The 18,974-nt window shown below is 39.3% G+C and overlaps 1 protein-coding gene across 6 annotated transcripts in view; it reads left to right on the top strand.

Annotated features, from left to right (window-relative positions):
• The window catches only part of Egfr (epidermal growth factor receptor), a 176,721-nt gene that overhangs the window by 108,617 nt on the left and 49,130 nt on the right, over positions 1-18,974 (top strand). For all 6 annotated transcript variants that reach the window (XM_074065528.1, XM_074065527.1, XM_074065529.1 and 3 more), the window contains 3 exons: positions 11,867-12,018; positions 12,929-13,112; positions 16,677-16,811. In XM_074065528.1, coding sequence (XP_073921629.1) covers positions 11,867-12,018; positions 12,929-13,112; positions 16,677-16,811 — 471 coding nt within the window. The remainder of the gene's footprint in view (positions 1-11,866; positions 12,019-12,928; positions 13,113-16,676; positions 16,812-18,974) is intronic.

Below are 18,974 nucleotides of genomic sequence, written 5' to 3'. Positions count from 1 at the left end.
ACAAATCCAATAACACTCAAAATACACCACAGAGAAATCAGGTGAGGCCTTCTCTGAATAAAAAAATAACAACAGGAGAATACTTTCTGAGCAGAAGTTGGAGTACTCATGAGAGATTCTGCAAGGTTCACAGTACATGTGGCTTCCTTAGCTGTCAGTGACCAACACTGACTTCCAGGTCAGACTCGGGCCAGATGCCTTCCTTCTGAACTGTGGTCTCAACCCAGTGACCAACGCTGGCAGTAAACTGTGGTCAGTGTCAGTTATCCCTCCATCAGTGATGAGTCCTGATGGCTGCTAGCCAGGCTGCACACCAGCCATGCGAGCAGAGAGCAGGAAGGTCAGTCTATGAGAGAACATGGAAGGAAGGAAGTAATTCATCTTTATGGGACCAGATCCAGATTTAATTTAGATTTGAGTCATAGTAGAGATTTTCAAGGGTCTTCCAAGTGTTAGGTGCTTTGATGAGGGACTCTCCCGTCTCTGTAAGTCCTCCCAGGCACCATAAGGCACATTTGTCCTGGTTTTATAGATGAAAAGGAAAAGGGTCAGAGGGATTAAGAAGTTGTTTTGTTAAAGGTGAAATCAGACTTAAGGTTCTAAGTGTAGTGGTCATTGACCTATGCCAGTGAAAATTTGATTGCTATTGTTCTATAGTCACAACAGCTAGGGGGTTAGTCTCTCTCTCTCTCTCTCTCTCTCTCTCTCTCTCTCTCTCTCTCTCTCTCCTCTTTCAGTAGTACAAGGGTTTGAACTCAGGATCTCATACTTGCTAGGCAAGCCTTAATATACCATATGAGCCACTCCCCAGCCCTTTTGCTTTTTAAACTGATTTTTTCAGATAGGGTCTTGCACTTTTGCTGGGGTCATCCTTGGACCAAGATACTCTTACCTCTGTCTCTCAAGTAAGTGGGATTACAGACATGCTCCACCACACCCAATCTTCTCTTTGCTTTTTAAATGAAATCTAAGCACTCCTGCTTCACTTTATTTCCACGTTGCCATGCTGGGAATGACATGGGTTATAAGGGCATCTGTAGAAAGGGAAAAGCTACACCTTGTCATAGACATGAAACACTGGTTCAAACAGCTCTGTGAATGACCTGACTTATTTCTATAACTTGATTAAAAATAAGTCATAGGCTCTGCTTTTTGATGAAATTAAGCCAGTAATTTCCTTCATGATTATTTTTCTTTGTTTCATTGCTTCTCATTTGACTACCACACAAAGAACAATCTAGTCTGAAGAAGCAGAATGCCAGCTCAAACTTGAGGCCACGCCTCCCCCTTGGAAATCTCAGCCATGTCACCCTGTCTCCCCTATTCGTACCCCATTCCAGTTTCCCAAATCCATTTCTTCTCTAAGTACAGCCAAAAAAGTTCCACTTCCTTCTGTCTCCCAACATCTTTGCATCTATTATCCACTCCTTTAGGTATCAATAGTTCCATGTTTGATCCTTAGAGGGAGATGCCCGATCTGCCCTTCCTTCAACAGGCGGCCCCATAGAATGGGTTCACAAGGCCGCTGTGAGCTTTCCTACTGATTCCTTCTTGGATCTTTTCATGGTTCTGCAAGAGCGGTATTCTGGAGTGTTCACCAAAACCCAGGATGGATAATAACCACCAGTGGACACGGCCTTGCTATGGTCGAAAGCTACATAGGTAAAGACGAAGGAGTTGCATCTTTGTTTAAAACAAAAACAAAAAACCCACACTTGTATAGTGGTCTTTCTCTGGTATCTCAGTGATTGTTCTTCTGTTTAGATTTTTCAGTTGTCATTTGCTTTTCTTTTTCTTTTTCTTTTTTAGAAGTATGAGGGACACTTGTATGCTTGTTTTTTTTTCTTAATGCTTGTATATAAACCAACATAAATGTGTGTGTGTTTCTAGGGATGGCCTTAAAACACAAGTGTTTATTAGTGTCTGATTTTTGAAAAGCCTGGTAAAACCAGAAGAGAAACGTTTAAAGAATCTTTAAAGCATCTTAAGTGACAGTGTTGTGCACTGCCATATGGATTTCAGAGTCTCTGCAGAAGAACATTTGCAAAATAGGAACTTCCAATCCCAGTTTTTGGATCAGAAATACCTTGCAAATTTTACATCTTTCCCTAGAGATTTTTCTCCATAAGATGAAGTAATTCTTATAGATAACTATTAAAAACCCAGAAAGGATAACTTGTACTCCTAAATTAGAATTTGGGCAATGACCAGAGAAAGTGAATGCAGAAAAAGGAGAAATGTAAGACTTAATTTTTTAGGGTGGTAAATTGTGAGATTATGTGTAGTAAAATCACTGTGCCCAGCACATGGCATTTCTAGGCAACTTCTTTTAATTTCAAAGTGAGATATTGTGTTCTTATTTGCTTAATAAGAAATACTGGCATCTCCTTCCCAGATAACTTGAATATGGTGATTTCTTCTCTTTTTGCCTTGTGTTCATTTGGCACGTCTCTACATTGTTATGGCTTGGGATTTCCTCTGACTGTTGTGGGTTTAAAATCATCTTGCCAAAGGATTAATATATTCTTTCAAGGTTTTGAGTAGCTCTGATTCATCCTTGGCAGCTACCTTTGTACTATTTTATTAAATGTGTTTTAGTTGAATGAATGAATGAACATAAGAATGAGCAACCTTTCATGCCTCCCGAGAACCTCACAGAACAGAGTGGTTGAGCCCTTGCTGGCTGGCTATAGGATCTTCCTAGGTTCCTGATCCTACCTTGCCATGATGCTTCCAGTCATGTGTGGCATTCACAAGAATTCTAGAAAGACAACTCAACCAGCCCGATGTGGGAAATATGACTCAGCCTTTGTCATTAGGTAGTGAGTCATATGGGCCTGAGAAGGTATGTGAGTTGGGTGGGGACCGTGCCCAGAGTAATGAAATCTTGTCGTTGCTGCCTCACTTTACCTCTGCATTGCCTTGCTGGGAATGACATGGATTGTGAGGGTGTCTCTAGGAAGGGAAAAGCCACACCCTGATTGGCAGCATTCAATCCTTCTATCAGAAGCTGTGAAGAAATAGCCAGTTGTCAAATGAGCATGGCAAGACCATGGTAGTGTTGAATCAGAGGATCACACTCACACCCACCACCAGACTTTCATGCTTCCGTATAGTTTTCTGCTGACCAGTCCTCTACTGCACAAAGAGTGAAGTCAGGTCACAGGTCACAGGCGGTGGTACAAAGGGCAGTAATGAGTTTCAACAAAGAGCTAGCTTCCCTGAAATCAATCCCATCAGGTTTCAAAGCTAGTTGTTTTTGGTACCCACTAGAATTTTGTATTTCCCATTCCCTCCCACAGGCCCTTTGTGGGCTTTGTGCTCTGTGATACTCATTCATGTCCCCTTGATCCTATGCACCATACTGTCCCATTTATTCATATCTCCTAGCTGCCAGTGGTGGCAGGCTGCAGAACCAGTGTGCAAACCTGCACTGTTTTGAGATTTCTTCTGTGGTGCTAGTGTACAACCAGCTCTGCGACCTCTTGTCTATAGCCAGCTCCAAGCATTTGCACCTCTGCTTTTTGAAATCTGTTCCTGAACCCAAAGGGGGAGCTTTGAAAAGTGTGAATTACAGCTCCAATGTAGATAGTACTGTTGTTCTTGACTCTGTGCTGGTCTTCACCGACAGGCTAGAGTACTCCTCTGAGAACAGAAGGCAAGGAAGAAGTAGGCCAGATGCACTGAAATGCAGTGGAGGTAAAGTGGTGGTTATAAATGTTGGTTTGGCTGACAGACCTTTGAAAGGGAAGTGGTATTAGTCACTGCAAAAGTATGCCTCTGTGTAAAGAGATAACCCCCCAAAATGAGTAAGCAGTAGTCCCCAGCTTAGAGATTAGAAAAACAACACTGGTCAAGAGAAGGCACTTTACTAATGATATGTCTAGGAAGCATGTACAGAGATTCTAAACTCAATCCAGTATTCTGTTCTTTCTGCAGGGTGCCCTGATTAGTGTTCAATATTCAGTCAAGTAATATATCAGCCACATTCTGGTCTATCTCTATATAAGTAATCTGCTCTCCTTCCTCCATGATTTTTTGTTCATATTTAAGTCCATCTATATAAGATGGTTGGGGAAACTGCTGCTAGGGCAGTGTGTTGTCAGCCACATAGTAGGTCTCAACAAAAGGATTTACTTGATAAAATAAATAACAAATCACAATGAGTTTTGCTTTCTGAAATCTTTTTTAGTCTAATTTTATTTTTAATAGTTAAATAACAGAACAGATTCATTTCTGAATTGTTAGCTACTCAACTTCCTGTGCAAAGTGGAATGGATTGTCCTGTGCTCTAAGATTACTAATTTAAAAAACAGTAAGGGAAAGTGATTGCTGCTAGTGCCATGTAGGCAGAAGTGATTGCAATGATTGCTGCTATGGGAAAACCCAGGTGTCATGCACAGTTATAGTTAGAGAGGTTTGTGATTTAGGAAGCACTTCCACCTCTGCCATCTCATTACTGCTTACAACTACCCCTGTCCCATTTTAATCAGTGAGTACACTGAGACCTAGAGAGTGCAGGTGGCTGGAGATCATGCATGATGATACTGTCACGGACTGCTCGTTGACAGGCAGGTGTTTGAAGGTGTCATTGGAAACATATCACACAGTCCCTCATGAAACTGTGATTCAGAAACGTCAGCTAATTCCCAAGGGAGTGGGCCACAATATTCTAAGATAGCCTAAACCAACTAGCATATTTTTTAATAATCATAAACCAGGTTTAGGATTATCTAACAGCTAGAAGGACAATTCTTGGGATAAAAGTCAACCAGTTTCGATGTTCTGTTTCCCAACCCAAAAGAGTTGTTATTTTAAAGTCTTTGGCTTGTTAATTTAATTAGTTATTTTAGTTCGAGGCTGTGTTAGGCATGCCAAAGCTTGGCATGTTTAATCCAGTAGGCATATCATAACATGCGTGGCAAATTATCAAAAATTTAAGAGAATGTTTTGAGTGTTATACTTGCATTTATTTCCAAGCTGCAGTGTGGATCCAAATTCACTTTCACAAGAATCTTCACATACTAGCAGCTGAGAACTATTTACTAGTTGTAAAATAAAATACAGGAAGATAAAAAACCATTGAGAAAAGTTTTGTAAAATGAAGTCTTCTTCAGAATTATGAGACTTTTCCCATCCCACAAAATCTTTGGTTCAACCCACAACAGTACTTAAATGCTACTTTGTAATTACCTTTGTTTTTTTAAAAATTATTTTATTATGATTCACAACCAAAGATTTTTTACTTTCATATTATTATAAACTATTGTATGAGTTAAATAAATTTCATAAGCTATTCTGGTACTATAATGACAATTTGTAATTTTGTTGTTGCTGTTGCTCTTTTGTTTTAGTATTTTGACACAGGGTATTGCTATGTGGTCCAGGCTGGCCTCAAACTCACAAACCTCCTACCTCTGCTTTCCAAGTGCTAGGATGGCAGGCTGGGCTGTGTGTCACAAGCCCAACTTAAAAACATTGGTTTTTTGTTTTGTTTTTCTTTTTGGTATTGGGAGTTGAGTTTAGGGCCTTGTACTTGTTAGTCAAGCACTCTATCTCTTGAGCAATGCCACCAGTCCTTTTACTTTTCATTTATTATTCAGATAGGGTGTCTTGGTTTTGCTGAGCTGAACTTGAACTATGATCCTCCTAGCTCTGCCTCCCAAGTAGGTGGGATTACAGATATGTACCACTATACCTGGCCCTTATAACATTGTTTTAATGGAATAAGTTCCTTGTATGTTCCTCAAAGCCAACATTTAAGAAATGACTTATGGATCAGAAAAAATATAGTTTGGTCCCTCTTTAACTCCATCACCATTTGAAGAAACATTATTGCCACATAAGCCAGGTGTTTCCCAACAGCTGCCGTGTGCAGCCATCATGTTTTTCTGTACTTCGTGGTCCATCCATTGTCTCTGGTGGAAAACACTTTCACAAATCCAATAAATACTCATAACGCAAGATTTTGTGGTTGTTAGTAGATATACATGATCTTTTTTCTACTTTTTTAGAAAAAATGTGTTTTATTGAGGTATCTTTCTTTGGCTTTATTCAGCACCAGTTTTAGCAAATTTTCTTTTTTAGTAATTTTTTGATGGTGAAGTAATAGGCAGTCACTATAGAAAATTTGAAAAATGCAAAAACTATAAAAAAGAAACGAGAAAATTTACTAAAACTGGTGCTGAATAAAACCAAAGAAAGATACCTCAATAAAATACATTTTTTCTAAAATCCACTCTTCTGAAAAGACCATTGTTAATGACTTGTTATATTTTATTCCTAACGTATTTCTTTACATGTTAGTATGGTTGAAATGTATATACATTTGCATTTTGAAGTTTAGTAAAGCCAAAGAATTGATAACTCCTGATACGATGAATTATAAGTCTCTTTTCCATGTATATTTTAAAGCTATTATGTAAATATCATTTTACTTGAGAAGTCTGTAAGCTTCTTAGCATAACAAATCCTTCTCTGGCTTTTGAAGTTTAATTAAGTATATTGCCTAGGCTAGAAATATTTTATAATGACTAACCGGAAAGTCATGAAGTTTATCACTGTTCTAATATATCGTGCACCCTCCACCCTGTCTTCTGTTACACAAATGGAAATGAGAAATGTAAAGAAATCCATGCCAGTTATCCACTTTGATCACATGGTCACTTGTTACTTTCACATCAAAAATAGGAGTGCAGTGCCATAGTGCGTGTACACATCAAAACAGTCAGTTCAACTGATGCGTGCGCACAGATATATGTATTTTGTCCTTCAGTATCTTGGGAGATTAGTTCCACGACCTCTGTAGATATCAAAATCCATGGCTGCTCAATTGTCTGTATAAAATAGAATAGTATTTACATATAACCTGTGCACACACCCCATCGCTTATAGCCAATGCAATGTAAGTACTATGTTAATAGTTGTTAAACTATTGCTTAAGGAATAATGTCCCAGATAAAAGTGTACATGTTCAGTGCAGAGAATTTTATTTTTTTCAAATATTTTCAATCTGCATTTTATGCATATAGATGATGGGGAGAAATGGATAATCAATTCCGATGTATTTATTATAACATACAATGACTATAGTAATAAATGCTAGGAAGAAGAGACAGGGGAATAATGTGACACAACTTAACTTAGTGACAGTTCTAGGACAGGCCTTTCTGAAAGATGATTGTTGAGTTGGAGCCTCAGTGACACAAAGAGGCCAAAGACACCGAGATCTGGGGCAAGGAAAGGAGAGCACACCAAGCATATAGGGGAGCCTGACATGGGCAAGAGCTGGGCCTGGTTTGAGAGAAATAGAGGCATGTGGCTTGTCTAGCAAGCCAGGAGCAAGTAGCTGAGAGGAGGCTGAACCTACGAGGCCTGTAGATCACAGAGCATCTTGTCCTGATTCTGATTATACCAGGAAATCTTCAGATGGTTCAAACTGAGTTCCTGTGTGATGCGATTTCTGCTCTCAAACAGAGTGCTCTATGGAAAACTGGACAAGAATAAAAGAAAGACAATTTAGAAGGCCCTGATGAGAAGTTTGCAAGAGCCCAACTACTTTGGCAGCCATTGGTGTGTGGTTAGGAAAACAACAAATTAAAACAATTATAAATTTACTTAGGAATTCCAAAAATGTCTGAGTGAATTTGGGCAACTCAAGAGAAACTTGTTTTTAAGGTTGTATCTTAATCAGTAATACAGATTTGCCTGGGCTTATGGGCAAGGAAACTAAATACCCCATAATGGCATAGGAAGGCAAGAGCCTACTCCATTAAACCAGGGACACTGAACACTTAAAGAAAGCAGATAAAGTAGAGTTTTTCTTAAGAAAAGGAATAAGGAGATCCTGGTTGGCCCTAAGGTTTAGCAGGATAATGCACACTTGCCCAGATCTGTCACAAACACCAAGTACAACCAAACAAGGATTTATCTCAAAAATATCATGCAATGAAACAATCTTACACAAAAATGCAGTACTGTGTGATTCCATTCATATGAAGTTCCAAGTGGGCTCCCTGGGAGGGGGTGTGTAGGGTGATGATACACAAGTGTATGCATTTGGTGAAATGCATCAGATGCTGCACTTCAAACTTACCTTCTCACAGTTTGTGAATGATTCCTCATAACAAAAAATCAACTATGTATGTTGAATTATAGTGAGGGATATGCCAATGTGAAGATCAATAATATTTGTATCTTATTTGTAAATGCATCCAGAGAATCAAATGGATACCTCAAATAGATACATAATAAAGTGAATATAGAAAAATGCTAAGATAAGGATGTTCATGGTTTAATTCTTTTAGCTTTTATATGTATTTATAAATCTTTATAATACAGTTTGAGGAAAAAAAGCTAAGTGCTTTGAAGCCCTGAATCACAGGACCTGTTGTTCTAGATTCAGTAGCATTTGTGCTCAGGTTTGCAGGAGGTATTGCAAACCACTAGCATTTTATGGAGCTTGATACACTTTTAATTGTTGGGTTTTCAAATGAATAGACCTAAAGTGATACAAATATTCTCTTTGAATAAATCGCTTAAATATCCAATCTTAAATGCGTATTTTTAAGAGACTCTTAAAGTACAATGTGTTCCTTTTGCTTTCATTTTTTATTTTCTGATCTGATAAACATTCCACAAAGTAGAATAACATTTGAGTACAGTGATCCACAGATACAAATATCTCCAGTTTAGAGAATAACAGGGTAGTGTATACTGACTGAGTTATCCTAATATCTGTCCAGATACATGTTATATTATTGTCACGTTCTCACCAGTTAACTTTACTAAAAGAGAGTTGAAAGATCTATCTGCTCATTCAACTTTCAAAATGATTCTGGGAGATCAATATTATTTTTTATCATTTTTGTGTTTGAAGAATGCATAGCTCAGAGAGGTCAGGGAAGTATTCAAGGTCACACAATAAGGAAGCAGCTAAACAAAAGCGAACGTTCTCCTGGCTTAATTGAAAAGCTCTTGCTACAGGTTGGGGATTTAGCTCAGTGGTAGTGTTTGCCTAACAAGCTCAAGGCCCTGTGCTTGGTCCCCTCCTTACAGTTTTATCTTAAATCTGCCTAACTAAGGTATGATTATTATTTTTTAAATAATTTTATTTGCATCAGTGATCTCACATTGAAGTTTTCCCATGGGTAATGTGAGATATTTGGTATAAAGATAGAGCCAAGATTACACTTTGTTTCAATTAGGATACCTAGAGCAATTCTTCATGTGTGCAAGGGTGCATGTGTATGTGTTGTGGTGTGAGGGTTTGAACTCAGGGCGTTAAGCTACACCCTTGTTTCTCAGTAGTTTACTTTGAGCTTTATCTTAGATTTTATTTATATGCTGTGATCTCCGTTGCATATACAGGAGGAGAAAACCTGAGAAGAAACACCCTTAATGATTTCTTTGGAACTTGAGTCATCAGCTCTAGGATAATATTCAATCAATTAGTTTATCAACTGCTTTACCTTATTCTAAAGCATTAGACCTATTGGGCAGTTGGGAATTTAGGTTTCTGTGCAGTTTTTTTTTTTTGTCACATTAAAAAATAAAGAACAACTGTCTACATGAAGCTTTTTCAATAGTTTAGTCTATTTCCTTACAATAGGGTTTCCAAAGTGGAATCATGATAAAGAATTTAAGCTTATTTATATATTTATACAAGTTGTCCAGTTACTTCTGTAGAGTGTACGTCAATAATATGCAATGTTGCTAATATCTCCCAATACAGAATCTTTCTGAATATAAAAGCAATTCATCTTAATTGTAGGTAACAAAGGGCTAAGTATTCATAAATAAGTACTTCAGGTGTTCATTTAGCATTTTTTGAATAAATGAATGAAAAGTATAGACTTTTGTATTTTTTTCTATAATGCACTAGTCTTAAATGGCATATTTTCCTGACAAAATTTACCTACCTCTAGGTTTAATGATGAAAACAACTCTTAGGGTTCAGCTGAAAGCAATGTCTTTTGTTGTCTTCCCTCTGTATACTGAAGAAACCCTTCCTAAACCTGCTCCAGCCCTAGGCTCCAGTGGACTCCACTCACCTAGCTGACTTGAACAGCATGGCTGACACTTATGGGGACCTAGAGCATGGCTAATCAGTAGAATTCAAGTAGAGGCCCTTATTCATTACATCAGAAAGCAGCTGTCGTTCCATGATGTGTTGACTAAAAGGGTCACGTTATTGTCCTTGCACCTACATCTGTTGTGGTATCTGTAAGGACCTAGAATTGCTACGTCAGTTTGGCTCTATCTGCCTGTGTAGAACAGTTGAACAACAGTTCCAAGTTGACATGATTACCTAGGAGCATTTGTTCCTGGGTGAAAACAGATCAGAGACATTGGATCAAGCCAAATGGATGGACGAATTATAGAATTATCCTGTCTCTGCAGATTGGAGGTATGGATTCTATCTTGTCAACTTTAACAATTCCCATATAAGAATCCTGTCTACCACTGAATTTGAATGAGAATATCAGAGGGGAGAAAAGGGAAATCCCCATAGAGTTAAAGAGGTTGTGAGGATTGCTTCATAGTTAATGTTTGTATAAATGCCTGGGGTTTGATTATGTGGTGTCTGAACATGTGCTCATTGCTGTGGTTCCATCAAGCAAGGGCAGACAGATGATGCTCTTAGAATAATTCCCATGGGGAGAGAACAAAGAAGCCTATAAAACAGAAATGCATATTTGAAAAAGAGACCCTGGAGAAAGTACCAGTGTATTGACTTTGGCCACTTTTTGTGCACTCCCACCTGTTTACTGATACTGTTCAGGTAGCACCTTTACAGACAAGGAAGGACTTGGCCAGGTCTGAATTTGACATCCAAAGCCAGAGGCCATATTTCTTCACTCTTAGGATAATTTTGGTTCAAAGTGTAATACTTTAACAGGCTTCCTGCTTCAAAAGCCCCAAGCCTCTTTGTTTTGTTATGCTTGCCTAAACATGTCTTTGAAAGAGCAAGGTTTGTAAATATCACTTTTTATACTGCTCTCCTTTACTTTTAAATATAGACTACCAACTGCATTTCTATAGTCAACTTTGGCCTCAGATTTAAATGTTTGCTCAGATTGAGTTTGGTATACTGGTACATGAAGAGTGAAGAGTAGCAAGGTTGTACCCACACCTGGGTATACAAGGCCATTGTCCCTATACCTGAACCTGTGCTAAGTGGATTAACATTTAGTGAGCCAGAGAAGAGGGTGTGTTGGTTTCTCACTAACTGAGTGTTTTAAAGTGTTTTGTTATTTTTCTAACTGTTTTATAATTAGAACTTTGATTCACTGTTTGATGCATTCCATTAGAGGAATATTTTTAATCTCTGGTCAGTTGGGTTTTTAAATTACACACTTGTTCGTTGACTTTAGATATACAATGTTGTAGTAAGAAAATATTGCCTAGGGTATGCTATGTTTGTAAACATTCTTTGCACACACAATAATGTAACAGGCTGGTTTTATGTAGAGTAAAATGTTCATTGTATAGTTATTCACTCACCTTACAACTGTATCATCTAGGTGACTTTGATATTTATCTTTGTATACTGGAGCCCTTAACACAATCTTACCATAAAGACTTACTTAGAATTTTGATCTCTTCCCCTTGAATATTTAATGTCTTTTCATTGTATATTTTAATATAATGTGATTGCATGAATCATAGGGATGAGCCCTCTGTTATTATGGATTACACCTCCTATAAACTTTAACATATCTTATCATGTGTGCCTTGCATGTCCTTTGATCAGAGTTGGTGTTGTAAGTCACTGACGCTCACAAAGCTGGTGAACACTGTTTTGTTGTAGTTTTGCTCCTTTCCTCTGTGTTTCCTGAGAAACCTCTTTTCCTCTTTGTTCCAGTTTGCCAAGGCACAAGTAACAGGCTCACCCAACTGGGCACTTTTGAAGACCACTTTCTGAGCCTGCAGAGGATGTTTAATAACTGTGAAGTAGTCCTTGGGAATTTGGAAATTACCTACGTGCAAAGAAACTATGACCTTTCCTTCTTAAAGGTTAGTTCAATGAATGTGGTTGTCCTACCCAAATATAATAGAATTGAATATGAGTAGATAAAGGCCTTTGTAAAATTTGACTTAAGTGTTTACTTTTCTTACAGCAGTTCTAAAGAACTACAGGTGAGAGTTTTATGAGATGGCCACTGTACCAGCTCCAGTCAGGTTATAGCTGTTAAAAAAAAAAAAGCAGAAGCAGGGTGCCCTGGCATTCCGCTATCACATGTCACAGGCATTAAACCTAGCTATTGTTGCAGCCAGAGTGTATTGGTATGCCAGGTTTTTAAAAAATAATCATAATAAAAATATAAGTCTTCCTCTGTAGCATTACCTATGTTGTTACAAATTTTCACACCATAGCAGATTTTAAGCAATCAAGAGTTTACAACCAATTCACAAAATTTCTCAGTATTTAACAGGAGACTCTAGCAAGTCAGTAGGAGCAGCTTTGAAGGCCTCAGAGTTTGGTCTGGAGGTAGTTGAGCTTTGATTTGTTTTATGTGGCCTTCTTCTGGCAATCTTTCTTTTTTATTTCCTCCTTTCCTTCCTTCCTTCCTCCCTCACTCCTTCCTTCCCTCCCTCCCTTCTTGTCTTCCTTCCTTTTTGTAAGAAATTGTGTAAAGTAGTTGTTCTATCTCCATTTCCATTGTGTGTGTTGCACAAGTAGAGGAGTTACAATGTGTAACTGATGCACATTGGTCTTTACTGCAAATACATATTCCAAATGCAGAGTGGAGGAATCATTCCGACTCCTGTCCCTCCCTTTCCCTTGGTGTAGTTGTCTACATGCTTCACATTTGTGAACCACTCCTTTCACGTTATCGTGCAGTTAGGTGTCCTGCATCCTCTGGACCTTGGTTTCTCAAATTGCTCAAAAGACAAATAACATGATCTTGTTTTGTCTCCCTAGACCATCCAGGAGGTTGCTGGCTATGTCCTCATTGCCCTCAACACAGTGGAGAGGATTCCTCTGGAAAACCTGCAGATCATCAGAGGAAATGCACTCTATGAAAACACCTATGCCCTAGCCGTCCTGTCCAACTACGGGGCAAATAAAACCGGGCTGAGGGAATTACCCATGAGGAACTTACAGGGTGAGAGGCGGATGTCAAGGGAGGGTAACAATGCAGATAGTAATTCTGATGGCACTTGGCAAATCCGTCACTTTTGGTGGTTCCACCTCAGAGAAGACTTTTATTCATCAAACACTCATGTATTGAGTGCCAGCTGTGTGCAAATCCAGCAGGTAGAAGTAAGAAAGAAGATGGCAGAAGTGCAACAAAAAGGGAAGATTCCAGCCAGGCACTGGTTTTACCATGGGTGAGGAAAAAAATTCCAGAAAGGTAGTAAGAAATGACATAGACTCTGGATAAAAGAATATCATCAGTTGACCTGGACTGGAATGGAGAATTTATGTAGAGAGTGAGTATACTGCCAGCCTTATGAGTGGACCTCATGCAGAAAGAGCATCCAGTCATCCCCTGGTCCTCTGTAAACGCGTGCTAACCCCAGCTGATATCTGAAACCTCAGTAGTACCAAAACCCATATATACTATGTTTTTGTCCTATACATATATGCCTATGATAGTTTAGTTTATCAACCGGGCACATAAGACATGAACAACAATAAGGAATAATAATGTAGAATAATTATATCAGTGTACTATAATAAAAGTCACATGTTACCTCTCTCACAATATCTTACTGCACTCTGATAATTTGGTCTATGCTTGACTATGATAGCCAAATATGTAGAAGCCACCAATCAGGGCTGGCCTATTGTCCCTTTAAATCCTGTCCACGTTTGAGATGGTTTGAAAAGTAGTGCTTTTACACAGCAGTGTGAGTTAAACACAAAGAGGGAAGATTTTGTAGAATTCTTGTGTGTAGGATACTTGGGAGCTCCCATGAGAGGAAACTGTGGGAGATGGTAGAAAAGGAAAGGTTAAATCAGTTTAAAAAAACCCTGAAGGTAACAATTGTTCCCCCATGATGTGGCAGGCCTGTTAAATTAGTAACTTCTCTTAATGCCAACAGCTTTCCTTTAAAGCAGATGTTGTAACCTATTGTTTTACAAATAAAGAAATGGCAGTAAAGTTCCTTTCTCAAGGCTCTATCCTAGTGAAAAGAGAGCCAGGATGGCCCCCAAATCTGCCCCACAAACCATGCTATCCCCTCCTCCCTGTGGTTCTAATGAGAAGACTAGGCTGAACAGGAAAAGGAAAAAGGATGAGGTGAAAAGAAGGGGTTCGGGATAGAGGGAGCCTGGTCAGAATGCCAGAAGCTTCTCAAGTATGCAGAGTAAGCCACATTTCCAAAGCCAAAGAATGGAACCATCCTGGTGCTCACCTCTCTGGCTCTCTGGTTAACCACTCTATTATCCCTTAAGAATTCCCACCTACCATTTTGACAGGTCAGAGCACTCACGCACATGTTGCTGTGTTTATGCTACACTCCTCTCATTTATACACACATTTTGTGAAATGGCCTGTTACGAAGTTTCTGTATGCCTCACTCTACCTGACTTGCCTCACGTGTGTCATGACACCAAGCAGCAGCAGGTGTGAGTTGGGCTCCAGGAGCCAGACTGTCTGAGTTCCAGCCCTGCTCCCTCACTCACCAACCAGATGACTCTGGAGCACTAGATGACTCTCTGGGTCTCAGTATTCTTGCTTCAAAACTGTGAGTCACATACTCATGTTGTTGAGAAAATTAAGTGAATTACTATAGGTAGCAGCTCTTTCAGTGGTCCTTGGTGTGTGTGTGTGTGTGTGTGTGTGTGTGTGTGTGTGTGTGTGTGTGTGTGTACAGTGCTAGGATAGAACACAGGGCCTCACCTACGTTGAGAAGGCACTCTACCACTGGGCCACTCCCCAGATCAATTTTTATTCAACCAAGGTTGAGGTTCTACTGATCCAGATAATTTAATATTAATAATGAACCTGATGCCTGCCCTAAAGTGAGCACTCATTAAATGTTGAAAGTAAATATAAAAGATTGACTGCTTTTGCCTGCCTTTCCTTTCTAAGTTATAAGGAGGTGACTCTTGGTATCCCCTTCATCTTGCTGTACTCTGCTTCTCACAAATGCTGACCATTAGTGTTCTATAATGACCCATCTTTGACTCTGCCATCTCTACTTCCTTTATTGTTCCTCTGTCTCTTGTCCTCATCGTCACTGTAGCCTTGGTGGCCTTATCCTGTGTTTCTATACCTGAATGCTCATTAGTTTTGTCTACTCATGAGTGTTTTCACTCAGATGCCCTGCTGTCACCTCTGGCTTTCCACATCAGTTTGGGCCTTCTTCCTGCAATCCTTTTATTCTCCACCAGCCACTGAGGAAACTGTCCACCTTTCCCCACTCTGTGCCTTTGCTCTGGGTCTTGTCTACAAGATGCCTTCAGCACTCTCATCTCTTTATTATTCTAAAATATGTGCCTGAACATGTGGGAAATCTCATTTCTTCTATTGGCCCTCAAGGACTTCCTGGGAGAGTCCTTCCTTTATCATGTCAATACTCTGTGCACATGGTACATCAGTTCCTTACCTGTGGGATACTGAATGTCATTTAATATATCTAAGGTTGTTTTTTTTCCCATGTTTAAGTGCTAGTCATTGGACCATTGTGAGGATTAATGAAAACAATGCCTATGCATCAACCAGCCGTTCTGCCTTAGTCTCCTTATGGCAATTTCAGCAGGTTTCAACATTCTACATTCATTCTTGTATAGAAAGTACATCACCCACGTTCACCTTCTTTTATTCTCCTTGTTCCCATTACGGCCCTCCCCTTATTCTGACCCGTTTTTCGTTCTTGTCCTTCATTGTTTTAGGTGTTTTTCTGTTGTTCACTGGGATTTTTGCTTTGGTGTTGTACATGTACAATACTTAAGTCATTATAGCCTCCCTCCACTGCACTTCCTTGTCCTTCTCCCCTTGTTCTGTGTTGTTTAACAGTTTTCAGCATGTTTCCTTGTGTCACACAGATGTGATGTACTTCATTATTATGCGCTATCTTTTTGGATACATGCTCTGCATGTATTTCTATGTATATAAAATATTACTTGTTTGAACTTTTTTTTCCCCTTACTTTATCATGTCCTCTCAGTTCTTCCTTGAAGCAGTTATACAGTTTGTACATCCTTTGCATCTAAGAGTCCTTTGTGTCTTTGTCATACATACAAATTTGTCTTGCTCCTTATCACACTCACAAAATTTTCTCCAATGAAATTCCTCCCAGAGGTACCTAGGGGCATGCTTGGTGAAGGCTGGTAAATGTCTTCTTGTCCTGACATTCCAGGTCTGTCTGACCCTTCCCATGATCCAGTCATTCCAGTCTAACCAATCAGCCCAGAGCCACATACACTTGTCATTCATGCTGTGCCCCTGATAATCCATTTTCTTCCTCCTTCTTGTATTTCTAAATTTCTAGTCATTGTTCAAAGCCCATTGTTCAGGAGAAATCCTAACTCTTCCCATGGCATTATCATTAACTGAGTTTTCATCTGCCCTAGCAAACTCTATAGGACTGACCATGGAGACTCTTCTTTTCACACTGGCATCTTTCTAGCAGAGTATAAACTGTAAAAAAATTCATATATGCTTTGTGTGAATTTAAAAGAGGCAGACAGTTTGCTTACTGTAGTTCTGTTCATGCAGAAATCCTTCTTGGTGCTGTTCGATTCAGCAACAATCCAGTCCTCTGCAATGTGGAGACCATCCAGTGGCGGGACATTGTCAACAATGAGTTTTTGAGCAACATGTCAATGGACTTCCAGAACCACCTGAGCAGCTGTAAGTGTTGCATGAATCTTCTCTTAGCCTCCAGCTCCTGAGATGGGTAGAGCTATATACAATGTTGGGGTGGGTAAGAGAGAAGAACTTTATTCTTACGTTACATTAATTAACCTAAAATAAAAATAAGTAATAAGTGTTCTGTCCACTAGGAGAGCCTTTGCATAAGACAGGTCAAAGTCAATCTTTCACTGCTCAAGGCAGCATAGATCACATAGCCCCACCTCACTGCCCTTTAGGCAGCAGAGCCCTTGTGTGGCCATTGAGCAGAACTGCCCATTGTGGGATAGCTGCACTACTAACTGTAAGTTCTGACCTGGGGACCTTTGCCATTCTGCCTCATGAAGATTGACCAAACTCTTGAGTGCTTCTGACTAGCTACTGAGTCCCAAAGTGGAGCCCAGGCCCTCCTGACCCCTTAGCCTCTGCCCTCCAGCTCATGGATGGAGAAACTCCCACAGAACCACAGGCAAAATGGGGCACAGTTCACAAGGAGGAAGTTTGTCCATATTTCCCTAAATGCTTTCACCTCATTTTTCTTTCATCAGCAAGGCAGCTCTGTGAGGAAGACATAGCAGGGGATAAGGCCTAAGGTCAGGGCTGCACTCTGTGTCCATTGCCAATACTATGTGAGAAACTCTGGAAGGCACGTGCTTACCCTTATCAAGTTTCCACAAGCTTGCTCCCCTTCCTGATTGCCTGATTTTTCAGCTCTTTAAAATAAGAAGTAATCACTATTTCCTGCTTCTTTGGTTTCCCTGCATCTGTGCACTGGATGCATATTTTGCTATCTGGCCTCACGTTGGAGCTGACATGGGTTTTCAAAATCATCAACTAGAACCTCTTTGGGTTTTGTTTATTTGCTACATTTTTATTATTAATGACTCATTGAGTCATTGAATGGATGTGATGAAATACTCATAACATAAAATCCATCATCTTAACCATTTTTAAGTGTACAATTCACTGACATTGTGGTATAGCCGTCATCGCCATCCATTGGCAGAACTCTTCATCTTGCAAAATTGAAATTCTGTACTCATTAAACAACAGTTACCCCCCCATTCCTCCCAGGCCCTGACCCTGGCAACCCCCATTCTACTTTCTGTCTCTATGAATTTGACAATAGTTTAAGTACTCTGGGTAACTCAGATGGGTGAAGTCATACACTATTTGTACTTCTGTGTCTGACTTATTTCACTTAGTATAATATTCTCAAGGTTCATCCATCTCATAGCCTGTGTCAGAAATTTTTCCTCTGTGTGGTTGAATGATACTCCATCATATGCTTATGCTACGGTTTGTCTATTTATCTATTGATGCACTATCTAAATACTTACTATAAACATGGCTGTTGAGCTCTTCTGTTTTATAAATGTTATTCCACTAGATACCCAGTGTGACACCCAATGTGTTTTGAAGAAACTGAAAGCTTTTTTTTATAATGCAAAGTTTTTTATTACTCATGAGATTGAGCTTAACACTTCATCAGTTATCTGACATACAATACTAGGTTATATTGTGAATATTTTTTATAACGAAAACTAACGTGAAAAGGCTGCTTATGGGGCTAATTATATTTGCTATGGATAAGATCAGGTAGCCCACAATGGCCCACCTACACTCACTACCACCATGACTGTAGGAAAAATCCACCCAGAAATATTCATGTACTAATAAGATTAAAATATTTCAACACTTTCAACTGTAAATCAATATGGTGTTGATCTAAGAATAGTTATGTTAGTCACTTTTCTATTACTGTAATAAAATAGCTGAGAAAATCAAATTTAGGAAAGGAAAGGTTTATTTTGGCATACAGTTTTAAAGATTTCAGTCCTTGCTGTATAACTGTATAAAATAATCTTTAAAATCCTCACGTAAAGATCTCTCCCCACTTCCCAAAGATGGGTCAAGGACGTGAGCAGTCTCACTCTCATGGACACATACAGTCTCTGCCTCCCTCCCTCCCGCCCTTTCTTCCTTCCTTTTCACAGCACACAGTCTACAACATCCAGTAGCAGGCGTTTGGCCTCACCAACTTTAAGGACTCTGTTGAGCAAGCACCAGCATTATATTAATGCCCTTCATCTCTGGTGACTATTGTAAAAATTGTCACTCATTTTAGAAGGGAGTCCTGGCTCACAACTCACTGGACAAATT

This window comes from Castor canadensis, chromosome 2 (genome assembly GCF_047511655.1).
Source record: "Castor canadensis chromosome 2, mCasCan1.hap1v2, whole genome shotgun sequence".
Classification (NCBI taxonomy): Eukaryota; Metazoa; Chordata; class Mammalia; order Rodentia; family Castoridae; genus Castor; species Castor canadensis.
This window is presented reverse-complemented; position numbering and strand designations above follow the sequence as displayed.